Genomic DNA, 13,792 nt, shown 5'->3' on the forward strand with positions numbered 1-13,792 from the left:
AGACTAATACAGTTCTTTGGGTTCAGATATTTGAAAAGAAATTTTTCTGACGCACCGAATTTTTTAGACGGAGTTTGGAAAAAGTTAAAATGACTGTCTCAACTTCTGGGGGTTGTGGGGGAGGCATTTTTGAACGTAGAGAGTTGAAATTTTGCACACATGTATCTGAGGATAACATGTTCAACTCTTCAAAATTTTGACCCGGTACGACAAAGCGCTTCGGGGTTATTCAACGACAAATTCGTCACCAGCAGAAAAAGCGACTCTCTGTACAATTTTTATTTAAATGCACAACATGCTATCTAAGAATCACAGGGTTGATTTTTAAACTAGCAACTACCACTTGAGATGTCACGCTTTGCGCTAAAGCCATTTGGTACCACCAAACTTTAACCCGAATTTTCAGACCCTTGTTAATTTGTGATCTAATTTTTTTGTCATCCAAAAAACCACTGGGATCAATTTGACACGCACGGTTTACAACAGATAGAATAAATGTTTGAGGCGTTATTGGGTTAAGCATTGAAAATGGAGTGCTTTAGCAAGTGGGTTTTGACGCTTAAGGTACCAGAAAAAGAACTAATTTAGAAACCCAACCCATAGAAACGGGTTGGGTTTGACCCCCCGATTTCGACGGTTTGTGTCATTTTTTAAATTTTACTCTCGAAACGAAGTTGGGGTAAAATAATTAAATATTTTTTTAAAGCAACACCAACTTGCTGAGCTTAATGGTAGTCTGAAGATTTTATTGTAACCGAACAACGATTCAAAAATTAGCCGGTCATGAACCAAGTATCTTAAAATTATGATTTTGTGCTTAAATTTTCTGCCGAGATAAATTACGCAGACATCACAGTTGTAACTACGTATCTATACCCTGCGTTAAACCGGTGTTAATGAGTTAGCGTAGAAATTTAAAGCCTAAAAAGGGTAATTTAAATATTGTTTTTGGCTGGGCCCCCCCAAGACCCAATCCTGGCTACGCCGCTGCTATGGATATTGTTCTACAATCAAAATAATCTGAATGTTTTACTTATTACTGCAATAAGTCGTACAGTATAGTTATAGATTTAGGTATGTGTATATATGTGGGAAAATACATAAATGTGTATGCATATGTACATATGCAGGTTAAAACAGAATTTGTATTTTAGCATATAAATACACGTATCAGCCCATGATTAATACATCAAATACGTAAACGAATACAGAGTATGTATGCTTTGAGAAATATTTTATCAACAAAACACATAGGGTTGCCGCGGGTAGCAAAAATGATAGCCCGACTACCCGTACCCGCACGGGTACCCGTGCGGGTACCCGTTACCCGATACCCGTTATGAGAATTAAACTAAAAAACCAACCAGCCGTCAAAATAAATTTGATTTAATCAATTATTTGCTCATTTGGGTTGATAAGTGGTTTGAGAGAATGCTATGCAAGTAACGCATGCCATAATTTACAATGTCGATGTCATTAGTACACTCTTAGCAACTTGGTAACAAAACTCCAGATTTCGTTGACACCAACCGTCGGTGTCAACGTCAAATCCATTAAATGGTGTCAGAATGTTGTTGAAAAATGACACTGAAAAAAATATGTGCTGACACCGTACAAGTAACAGCGATGTTTCTTCAATGGTGAGACCGAGTAAAAATCCGGTAAAGAATGGACACAGCCCAATGTTAACGCGGGAGCTAAAATTCTAAATCAACACTGGATTGTGTCAGTCTTTCTTCGCAACGCACGGTTCGGTTTGGCCGTTATTATTTTCTTTCTTGACAAAAAAGATTAACAAAAATGGATAAATTGACCCGTGTCTCTAATTCACTGCGGGGAAAAAAATTAATTGTTTGTAGTGGGGACTATTATCAATTTATTGAATCAGGTATATAACAGGTTAATATTATATTAATTTATGTATAAGGTTAAAATTATTTTACTCCGTGCATTTTTATACTAAATTTATTCGTTTCAGTGAAAATAAAATTCGATATTGGACCTGACGCCGAGATCTGTCTTCAAGATGACGAGGGAGCCGAGATTGATGAACAAGTCTTCCCAATTTTATTGGAACAGCCGGCCACCCCTAATATAGAGTTCATCATCAAAGGGGAGGAGCAAGCTGAATTGTCCTTGGATTATTCATTTGCGCCGAGCTCATCATTAGTATATTGTAATTGTCATCTTTAATTTTTCTGCAGCTACATATTTACCTATAGCCTTAATTAGATCCTTGGCCTTAAAAACTTTCTACATTTCCAGCTGAAAACTCAACTAAACACGGGAATTCATTGCCAGTGCTGTCACCTATTAAAGCAGTGCCACAAAGTCCCCAATTTACCCAGGTAAAGAATGCGATTATAAGTTTCAATAAATTAAGTACTATTTTATATAAGTTTTTCTTAGATCTTGGAGTCTATGGTGCAAAACGACCTCGAGCTAAACTGATTGGTCCGCGATTGCAACGATAAAGGATTTGTCGACAGCGCAACTTCTTCCTTTCTGATTAAGTCCTTTGTCGCAAAGTTAATTGAACTGAAAGGGTTAGGCAAATTTTAAGGCATTACTAGGTTAATTACAATATGTTCTTTAACATTAGATAGTCGTTTATATATGAATGCATAAGGCTCATCAGGCTGCTCTTATTACACATATTACATGTAGTTTCTTCATTAAATTTCAGTGAGTCGCCGTCTACTGCTGATCAAAAATTACTTGCACTCGGAATAATTTCCATAATCCTTTGTTGGAAATATTCGGCCTCAGAGAATGGAATTGTATGGGAAAATTATACATTTTTTTTTTAATTTACAAACTTAATGTTAACTTTTTTCGTAGGACATACTTTATGACAAGATAAACCGGTCCGGACTGATCCAATCACGCCTACGGTCAATCCATCGAAATTTAAAGGGGACCAAGCCACCCAAACGCGTTCAGCCAACGTCGAATACTGGACCAAAGCCGAAATTTCCTAAGCCAAGCCTCGAGGAATCCAGCGATGAAAATGTTGATTTGATTGCCCAATTAAATTCCACCACTCTGAAGGACGAAGGCGAATTGAAACGCCTGACCCTCGAAACATTTTCTCATCGCAACTATTTGAGACGGACGAGTGACCCATCCATTTTAAGGTTATACAGGGTTTGGCACCTACGTGGATACGAATTTGACCTTGAATAACCCCGGAACGGTTTGTCGTAGCGGGTCAAAATTTTGAACAGAGGAGCATGTTATCCTAAAATAGTTGTGTGCAAAAAACCAACTCTCTACTTTCAAAAATGCCTCCCCCACAGCCCCCAGAAGGTGAAACCCTCATTTTTACCTTTTCCAAACTCCGTCTAAAAAATTCGGTCTCCGTAGAAAAATTTTTGTTTTCAAGTATCCTACCCCAAATGAGTTCATTTGACTTATGTCGGGGGATTGTACAGGTATTTCACTATTCGAAATGATTTTTATCCCCAATCTAGCTTCAAGGTCCTTTGCATTATCTTGGATCAACTTTGCCGTCTGGGAAGACGCTCCGTCATGATGAAAACTCACCTTAATTATTTTTTTACCGTGCAATTTAGGAAAATGTTATTCTAAAAGTGGTTTCAATACACGGTCCACATCATACTTCGAAGATTCATTCACTTTTTGGGGGACTTTGATAAGTGGGAGGACACCACGACCCGACATTGCACCCACGACCATCAACTGTTTAAAAAAGTTCTCCTTACAAAGAAGCACCAACTTGAGTGAATTGTTTTCAACATTTGTCGTGTAGTAAGCTCTTCGAACCTAATTAGTAACTTGTAGAGAAATTAGTGCTTCGTCAAATGTCACTAATAACTCACTCTTATTCCTTCACAAAAAATTCGAAATTTTTTTCCTACTTTTCAGTCAGCTGATGCACACGGCTTTTCCGACGAAGTCGTTTCTTCAAAATGTTAATTTCTCTTTTCACTGAACGCTTAGACACCCCAACCTTACGGGAAATTTCCTTTTGGGTCAGTGGATTGTTTTCGAAGGTCAATAGGTCAATTTTCCTATGCATGGTCGAAATTAACACTTTTTTTGCCTTCTTTCAGGGGGTGGTGGTTGCCCTTTACTCAAAATTTATCGTTTTTCACCTATATTTTTCAATACCATATTGATTGTAGATTTCGAAACTGTTTTCCATTCACTTTTAGAATGTTTAGCAATTCTGTTGTACAAGTATTTAAGTTTGGGAAGAGGTTTTATGGGTGTCCCAGCTTCTGGGGGCTGTGGGGAGGCATTTTTGAAAGTAGAGAGTTGGTTTTTTGCACACAACTATTTCAGGATAACATGCTCCTCTGTTCAAAATGTTGACCCGTTGCGACAAACCGTTCCAGGGTTATTCAAGGTCAAATTCGTATCCACGTAAGTGCCCAACCCTTCTGTATAGGAAATTTCAGGAATGGAATTTAATGGTGATATTTATAATACATAAAACTAATTTTTAAACCAACTCAACTAATCAAATATACTGACATTTTTTTCTTAGATTAACTTCGAATTCTCACAGTTGTACCCGGAAGAGGAGAATAATTTTCTGAATTCGTGGCAAATTTGGACGAAACAAATCCTCCAGGAAGCAAAGTATATTAACAAATCTCCGGCTCTCTTAAAATTTCTTACTGAAAATTGCGGTACAAAATAAATTCATGATTACATAATATTATTTAAAATTGTGTAAGTTGATTAAATTAATTTTATCCAGGCGAATGGGATGAAGCAATCGGGGCTTTGTTTACGCTGCTTCATTTAATTCCTCCTACCGCACAGGGAAAGGCAAAGAGGAACCGGTGCAATATTGAGGATGCCAAAACAAGACTCGTAACTTATTACAAGGCAATAATCAGTTATGTCATATTGCACATTTTCTCTTGCAGGAAGGCACGCCGCTGCAATCTATTTTGGACACGTGGAAAGGGGATGTAAAACAGCCAAATCTCCTATGTCTCGGAAGTGACAAAAACAGCTTGGACAATTTTTTTATTATCTGTGACCGCCTACTCCTTCCACTAGCCGCAAGGAACTCCACCGAAGCCATCGATTCCTTGTTCAAATCGCACTATGTATTTGGAACTGAATATGACGTGAGCTTGCGGGGATTGTGGAAGTTTATTCAAGTGTACATCTTTAAGTTGGACCCTGAAGAACCAAACCTCCCCATGAAAGTTAAGCAAGTCTTCAACCAGCTCAACCGGGGAATCAATCAACCGCAAAAAAATGTTTAACTGTCCGGAATGTTTGAGGTTGGTCATAGGTAGCGATGAGCTAATAAGTCACGTGAAGTATATTCATTCTTATAGTCATGTAAATTTTAAAATAATTAGTTGTCCTTTTCAAACATGTTGTGCCGGGCTGAGCTCATGGAGTGGATTCTTGCGTCATATCAAATCTCATGATAATTCAGTAGTTAATTTAATTTATCAGTGCAATAGTTTGCAAAATATTTCCCAGTCAAAATCTGATTATACTGTAAGCGTAGAAAATATTGAGGGGATATCTAAAACTTTTGACGCCGATAAAGCAGGGCAATGCCCTTCTGCTCTGGAAAATATGTCAGTGGATCTAGGAATTAAATTAATTACTGAATTGTTGTCTAACTTTTGTTCCTCTTTACTTGCTACAGGTGTAACAAATTCTACAGTAGATTACGTTGTGAGAGAACTTAGATATTCAATGAATGATATCTTCAATATTATTCTCAAATTAGGGAAACCTTTCTGCCCAAATGAATTTGAGAAATTTTATTCACAGACAATTAGCCTACTTAAATCGTTTGATGAAATAAAATCAGGATATCGTAGACAAAAGCTTTTGCTGAAGGAAGATCAATTTGTCTCGCCAAGGGAACTAACATTAGGAAGCAGGGTGGAATTAAGGGTTAATAATAACAAAAGGCAGCAAGTATTGGTTGAGGACACATTTATGTATGTACCTCTGCTAAAAGCATTAGAAAAAATTGTAAAACTTCCGGAATATTCCAGGTATTTAAACTTTCATGAACATACTTCAAAAACTTACGCGTGTTATTCTCATTCAAAGTCATTTAAATCCAACCAATTATTTTCGAAATTTCCAGACTCTTTACAATTACAATTGTTTTATGACGATTTTGAAACGGTTAATCCGCTTGGGTCTAAACGGGGAGTTCATAAAATTGGGGCTCTATATTTTGTGCTACGAAATTCTCCTGACTATGTCAATTCTCAACTAAGTCAAATACACTTATTAGCTTTACTTTACTCCGAGGATGCGAAAAAATACGGCCTTAATTCGATTCTTAGCTTCATTATTTCAGACATTAAAATTCTTGAAAATGAGCGTATTAAAACATTAGGGATGGAAAAACTATTTGGAACAGTTAGTACCATCGTTTTTGATAATTTAGGAGGCAATGCAATTTTGGGATTTCATGAGTCATTCAATGCCAATAATTACTGCAGAATTTGTTGCACAAGCAAAGAAGAGGCTCAAACTATTTTCCAGCACGAGGAAATGAAAATCAGAAACGCAGAAAATTATTTGCTTGATCTCCAAAGAAAAACAAATGGGGCACAGAGACCTTGTATTTTTAACGACTTGAAATATTTCAAATTTCTTGATTCACCTTCTGTGGATATCATGCATGACCTATTGGAAGGCGTCGTGCAATACGAGATCAAGTTAGTACTTCAAAAGTTAATTTCTTTAAAGTGCTTTGATTTGGACACTAATCTAACTAACTTTTATTAATCAAAGGCTTATCTCGTATGATTTTGGATATCAAGACTCCAAAAATAAACCAAGCCCGATTAGGTTAGCTAATACTGGGAATAGGATCAGTCAAAAAGCATCTCAAGCGTGGTGCCTTATTAGGCATTTGCCAGTTATAATTGGGGATCTAATTTTCACAGACGAAGCGATAAAACAGTGGGAATTAATCCTTTTGCTTTTAGATGTGATGAGTATTGTTTTTTGTCGTGAGTTTTCTGAGACTCTTCTGATTAGATTAGAATCATTAATTGTACAGCATCATTGCAAATTTAAGGAACTGTTCCCTGATTGTCGCTTAATCCCAAAACATCATTTCATGTGTCATTATCCTTTCGTTGTCAGGCAAAGCGGTCCATTAATTTCTCTTTGGACGATGAGATTTGAGGGAAAGCACAACTATTTTGCACAGTTAGCAAATAATACAAAAAATTTCAAAAACATCTGTCACACTCTTGCTTGGCGTCATCAGCAATATTCTGCAGTTGCCTTAAAAAAATTTTCAACTCAGATTGCTCTAAAAGCAGACAACATATTTTTACAGAAACTTTATCAGTTTTCAAATTTATTTGACGTTATTGAACTTTTGCGAAATAGTGACCAGTTCCGCGACTGTAACGTGGATACGGAAATTTGTACCACAAATCAGATATGGTTCAAAAATTATAATTATAAGCTAAACTTTGTAGTTTGTTTTGGACATGAATCTATTTTTCCAAAATTTGGTATTATTTCTGAATTTTTGCTTACAAATGAGTCAACCTGTTATTTACTTTTGCGTCAGTTAAATGTAGAATACTTCGATCGTCATTTTTTTAGTTACAGAGTCAACAATATAGGTGAGGTATATCATTTATGCGATGTTAATAATTTACCAATACATGATTGCTTCGAATTAATGCATAATTGCAGTTCTGATGGGATGTTTATTACTTTAAGACATCATATTTAATTTTTGATTTAATAGTACATATATATATATTAGTGTATGATTTGTGTAGATAAGTTATGAAGTACATAAAATATTATAGAATTTGTGTTGGTATATTATCTGGTTAACTATAGAATATTCCTGATTTTAAATACATATTTTAATTTGAAAGTGCTAAATATGGTATTATTTAGTGTGAAATAAAAAATTTGTTATAAAACGTTGTTAAAATGTGTCCCAATCCTTTACCTCATTATGTCAAAGCAGAGCTGACCTATTAGCTAAGCCGTCACCATCCGGGAAGGATTTGTCACCAAGCGGTAACGTGCACATATTAAAATATTGTGTTGCAACAACATAGCTGAGCACAACCCGTTATAATACTCCGGTGTTGCTATTGTCATAACGGCATGTTGGGTTGACACCGCAGCGGTGCGCAACTTAATTGACACCACGTTGTGTCAATTTGACACCAATCCGGTAGAGTCATATATAGACACCGGCTTGGTGTCAGTTGGGTGTCGATTTTTCTTTGAGTGTAGTTTCAGAAACTAATGTTTTAGGCTTCCCATGGAACTTTTTCGAGCAACACCTGGATTTCTTTGGAAATTATATAAAAAATCAAACCAAAAGGTAGGAATTACATAATGCTAATTTTTCCGTTGAATTACCCATGTGAAGCAAACTATTGGGAAGATAGAGTTCAATATTCATGGCTTTCGTCCAGCGGATGAAAACGATGCAGAACATTTGCTTTAAAATTGAATATTTATTTTTATTCAAATATATTTTTATTATATTCAAATATATATTGCCCATATTTATTTTTCTTCAAAGTTGCCTGTCAGCGGAATATATTTATCACGTGATCCCTAATTTTTGGCATTACGGTTTGATATAACTCCCAGACAATCTTGGTGTAGCTTGAAGAAAAGTTAGTTTGAGTTGGTTAGTTGTTGGTTTGAGTTTTTGAATTTTTGAATTAAATGAAGTTTTAATTTAACAAAATTGTCTATAAATAAAATAGGGATAGATTGTATTTAATCGGATTGAGATTTTTCACCACCACAAATTAAACTATGGTCAGTCTTACATAAATACATACAAATACAACTCAAATTAGTTCTGATATTTTAGATCAGGCAAATTATGCTTGAGAAACAAAAGATCTCCCATTTTCTGGACGTAAAACTATATATTTGAGGCTGCAGAAGGCTTCTGTGGCTTTCGAGAAGATACGCACAATAAGCCGACAAAATAGATCATAATTTTGATATATTCTTGCACCAATCGGGCAATATAAACGGAGAAATGTAGCAAAGCGGCAAATTAGTTGGACCACTTGTGCAGCATTAGCCGCCACTCCGGCTACAGAATTTTGAAAACTTTATGTCAAAATTGTATGATTATTTCTCCCAGATATTCTTCACTATTGGTGCGTTTTGCATCCAGTAGCCCCTATTATTTCGCATCATTTTGGGTTCTCAATTGTTAGATGCCAATGGTGCTATTACTTATCAAAGAATGGACCTGATCGATTTTTATTATATTCATTAGGTATTCTGCACTTTTGGTGCATCTTGCATCGATTCCCCCAATTGTTTCGCACCATTTTGGATAACCGATTGTTCGATACTAACGGTGCTACCTATTCCGAAATTGTAGTAATTTCTTGATCAATTTGCACAATTAATTTGCACCATTTGCGCCACGGCTTGTTCGATACCAATGGTGCTCCTCAGACCGGTAATAATGGAGCAGGGACTTATTAATGCGCATCAATTGATGCAAAAAACTCGTCAACAGACAGACAGACGGACGGACGGACCAGAAGAATTCAATAGCTCCCGTGCTACGCAGGGTGAGCTAATAATACTTCTGTAAATGTAAGGCTTCATGACTTTCTACCTTCGTTTGTAAAGCAGCTTATAGCCAAAATTTAATAAAAACTGAACTACCCGTACCCGTGCGGGTAGTTCTAACTGCCCGCAGATAACGGGTACCCGCAAAAATCGTGCGGATATACGGGTAACGGGTACCCGACCCGGTACCCGCGGCAACCCTAAATACACATGCTCCCTCTAGATTGATTCAAATTCAAGCCATCTGGTAATCATGTTCAATCTGAATTTCATTTTAATGAATTTCGAGGAAAATTTAGATCACTTTTTACTTTGATTATTGACCTGTATGTATGAACTAATGAACCAATTCAACGCGTAATTAATTACATTCAAAATTATTAATAAAATGTCGCGTTTAAAAAAAATCGGAATAAGCAACAAATTTGATGTCACGAATCCTTTCTATTATTAGAACTTATAATTCTAAGTAAAATTCCAGATCATGGAAAAAGTAATGTGGAAAATTCGATTATTGTGTAAATTTCAAGGGATAGGAAAATTAGGGTAAAAAAATCAAAGCAGCGCCTAACACTAGTCAACAATAAGGTTGTGCAATTATTTACTTACAATGCAAGTCTTTTACGTGTACAACTCAGATCTGGTTGCGACCAATTTTATTTTGTTCACAACAAAAAATAGGGGTATACATATTTTTTCATTTTTCATAATGCTCTAATTTGAACGCGAATTTTAAAACTGTTTTCAGCCAAAACCTCGCTTTTTAAAAATTCTTTATATTTTCGAATTTTAGCGCGAATTCAAAAATTCGAAAACATGTCCCTTCAGAATTAATTTTTAATTAATTTAATTTTTAACCTTTCTAAACAAAATCACTTTTCTTCTCAAGTAAGGCATCTCCCCCACAGGGACCACCCCCCAGTCCGGGGGCACTTCGAGATATAAAAATTCCAACGAATTCCTCTGCCTTTGCACGACCTCTTCCACCTGTCGAGTCTCACAATCGTTGGAAAACCAATTAATCTCCAGTCTAACCAAGCCCGCCCTTAAGCCCATTAAAATTTCCAACCCATCCGAATCAATTTTCCTAACCCGAACATCCCTCAACCTCGGAAATTCCCTATTCGTTAAAATTTCCCGCAAAAAATGCGTATTCATCGCGGCATTTTTCGACTTAAGATACAGCACGGACACCCTGCTGCTCAATTTTATGAGAGAACCCGTCAAATTTTCATACCATGCCGGTCTAATCGTCGATAACACATTGTTACCCATATCGAACTCGAACCTTTTAAGAAGCGGGAATTCAATCAGCTGGAAAAATTCGGTAATATCATCCTCCGCATTTCCACAATTTTCGAAACAAACCGCCAGTTCCTCTATGAAACCGGCCACATGATTCAGCAATCTTATCAATAGAACGTTATCTATAGTGGGACGGTAGACACAACTCAGGCGGCGAATCACGTGACAATTTTCAAGAACCTTGCCCAAATCGTAACTTAACTTGTCAAACATCACGTTTGTTTCGTCAACGAAGCATTCCACGTGCCAATTTGGATTAGCGAAATGCAACATTTCATGTCTATAAAGAAACAATTTCGGCCGGTTCTGGGCGGGTTCGCGGTAGGTGTAGAACTTGAACCGAATTTCGGATCGAGACTTCAGCCAGGGGACGGCTTCACTGCTCCAGATGGATGACACGAGGCGGCAATTCTTTAGGGTTGAGAGACCCAAGTGGGAAAATATTTTGGAAAGTATCTAAATACACATGTTTAAAATTTGGAAAGTGTTGTTGGATTTTAGGGAAAATTGGAAAATAATTTTTTTATGTACTAACCAAAGTGTTTTCGAGGGCGGGGTAAGATTCGGATGTGTCACGTGGGAAATATGAGATGTTTGGGAATGCGACATTCTCAAACGGGTCAACAGTGAGGAGAATACGTCTCGCCTGAAATACATAGCGATTGACAAGTTGATTAAAACAGCGGTGAAATATTCACGTGGTCATTTGTAATTTGCAAAATCCGAGATTTTCTACACCCCCCTCTCCCGTTCACCATGTGCAACATAGGCACGACATCATTCGAGATTTATACCCCCTCTACCTCCTCTTGCATTAAGCAATTTGTTGACGGCTTTGTAAAAGCTACATAATTTCCCTATTAAGTAAAACCAAGGTAGAAAAACTTTATTCAAAGCTCAGGGTTTGGTTTTTCCCGTCCAAAACTACTTTTTACCACGGCAGGTGGGAAGAAGTGGGAAAAACCGGGAAGAACGGTTTTTACCGTCCAAAATGGGAAAATATGGCTGCCCATGTATTTAGTTATGGGGAGAGCTAAATTATTTAATAATCCATATTTTCGGAATTAAACCTCATATTCATCATCTCCATGAATTTCTGAAAATTTTGATATATAATACAGGCACTTTTGAACAAATTTGGTTGTTTTTCAAGCTATAAATACATAGTAAATTTAGAGATTGTTCGAATTGAGCCGTATTACCAACTTATTTTCTCAGAATTTAATGGAAAACATGAATATAAAGTCAAATATTTTGAAAATTAAAAAAAAGTTGTCTTGGATTATGATATCCCAAACCAGAGTTTTTTCCATTTCTACCGATTTTGGGTGGATGGTAAAAATTCATTTTTTCCACTTTTTCCCGCTGTCCTGGTCAATTTGATTTTTAGAAATCGAAACCCTATAGAAGCCTATGAATTTGATTGAAAGATTTTGCCTGAACACACCTGGAACCTGAAAACATTTTTATGCTGATAATAACGTGGGGAATTCCTCTTTTGGTTGTCATTTTCCTTTGAAAAACCTTTCCACCTTGAAAATTTCCACCAGGGTGGTGGGGGATATGGCCCATCGCAAGTTTCCGCGAGAACGAACAAGTCCCCAAGTGTCATCCTCATTCCGTCCGGATTGTCACAAACCTCGGTCTCATTTAGGAATATAGAGTAATCAGGCACGTTCTGAAATTTTTTTTGCAACTTTTAAAATACCTTTATGTACATGTACGACTACCGCTTGGTATCAGTTTAATACTGGCTTGCTAAGAGTGTACATGCATATTCACTGGGAAATCCATACGCATTTTTTCAGCACCATGTCAAAAACTTTAAGAAATAACTTACCGACACCCGTTTAACCCAGAAGTTGCCATGGCGACAATAAATCTGAAATCGGGCCGAGGTCACTTTCTCCAAGCACTGCCCCCATCGGAACCGAAACAAAAATAGGAATTCTTCTCCCCCTTCGCAACCTTGGAACGAGTGGCCGAAAGTGTACTGTGCAAATAATTGAACATTAATATTACTGTCCGTTCAATATTAATAGTGCTCAAAGTATTTTAAAAGGTTAAATGGCACGCTCTCAACAATTCTGTGATACCGGGAAAAGTAGTGAATATATTAAATTAATAATAAATGTGTATATATGTAAATATTCCTTCAAAATTTTGATATACATATGAATAAAAAATGAATTAAGTAATATTTTTTTAATTTTTAAGTTGAATGAATTATGAATAAAGAAATCTTATTTGAACAGGTATATTTACATTTGCATGGTCCATTACATAATTAAGAATTTAATTGATTGAATTCCTCTCACCCGGTGACCCTCGATGTACGGGAGGACGCAGAATACGAATTGTGCATGCGTTTTAAACTCGCTATTCCGTCCTAAGAAACGCAGCCCTACGTCCATTCTAATTTTTATTGTCGTGGAAAATTTCTGAAATCGAGAATTTCCTGTTTTTTCACGAAAATAATGTAGATTAAAGAGCAGCTGTAGTTATAAACTAGTTGTTGCTGGGAAATACCCGGAACAGATTTCGAGTGGTTTGCGGAGTGATCCGGGGAAAGTAGTTTGGTTAAAGGTTCTTAAATATTTAGCGTGTGAACTACACACTCCAAAAATCGGATAACAAGGCAGTTAAAAGGCGGTGACTGTATGTACACCCAGTCCTCAAAATTATCTGCTTTGCTCGATTCAAAAGTTTATCATCCCCGTGAAAGTTCATGTCAATACGTAAATCCATCGCTCATACGTGAGGCAGTTCATGCGATGGGTGGAATTTGTCAAAATATTCAAGGTAAAAGTTGCAAAATGGGTGTTTTATCCCTTCGAGGGGAATGAGAGTGGGGCTTTGCTTATTCCGCTTGGTACGAACTTATTTTTTTTAATTTGACCTCAAATGATTTGACAAATTCCAT

At 36.6% G+C, this 13,792-nt stretch overlaps 2 protein-coding genes across 2 annotated transcripts; one reads left to right on the forward strand and one right to left on the reverse strand.

The window, feature by feature from the left end:
- Positions 1-4,351: 4,351 nt before the first annotated feature.
- On the forward strand, positions 4,352-5,491 carry LOC118436708. Its single transcript, XM_035855269.1, has 4 exons — positions 4,352-4,439; positions 4,514-4,658; positions 4,730-4,845; positions 4,902-5,491. Exons 1-4 carry the CDS (start codon positions 4,437-4,439, stop codon positions 5,247-5,249), a joined length of 612 nt encoding a protein of 203 aa, XP_035711162.1. The 5' UTR covers positions 4,352-4,436; the 3' UTR covers positions 5,250-5,491.
- A 4,842-nt stretch (positions 5,492-10,333) lies between these two features.
- Positions 10,334-13,353, reverse strand: LOC118436751. Its single transcript, XM_035855337.1, has 5 exons — positions 13,188-13,353; positions 12,710-12,862; positions 12,317-12,547; positions 11,405-11,515; positions 10,334-11,325 (listed from the first exon to the last, which is right to left on the reverse strand). Exons 1-5 carry the CDS (start codon positions 13,281-13,283, stop codon positions 10,411-10,413), a joined length of 1,506 nt encoding a protein of 501 aa, XP_035711230.1. The 5' UTR covers positions 13,284-13,353; the 3' UTR covers positions 10,334-10,410.
- Positions 13,354-13,792: the final 439 nt, after the last annotated feature.

This window comes from Folsomia candida, unplaced genomic scaffold, assembly GCF_002217175.1.
Source record: "Folsomia candida strain VU population unplaced genomic scaffold, ASM221717v1 Fcan01_Sc010, whole genome shotgun sequence".
NCBI classification, from domain to species: Eukaryota; Metazoa; Arthropoda; class Collembola; order Entomobryomorpha; family Isotomidae; genus Folsomia; species Folsomia candida.

Bases quoted from the DNA above. Each gene is read 5' to 3' on its own strand.
- LOC118436708 (XM_035855269.1), top strand. The intron at 4,659-4,729 runs GTACAAAATAAA...AATTTTATCCAG, and splicing joins ATTTCTTACTGAAAATTGCG to GCGAATGGGATGAAGCAATC. The intron at 4,846-4,901 runs GTAACTTATTAC...TTTCTCTTGCAG, and splicing joins AGGATGCCAAAACAAGACTC to GAAGGCACGCCGCTGCAATC.
- LOC118436751 (XM_035855337.1), bottom strand. From the start codon at position 13,283: ATGGACGTAGGGCTGCGTTTCTTAGGACGGAATAGCGAGTTTAAAACG. The intron at 11,516-12,316 runs GTGTGTTCAGGC...TATGTATTTCAG, and splicing joins AAAATGTTTTCAGGTTCCAG to GCGAGACGTATTCTCCTCAC. The intron at 11,326-11,404 runs GTTAGTACATAA...ATGTGTATTTAG, and splicing joins CCGCCCTCGAAAACACTTTG to ATACTTTCCAAAATATTTTC.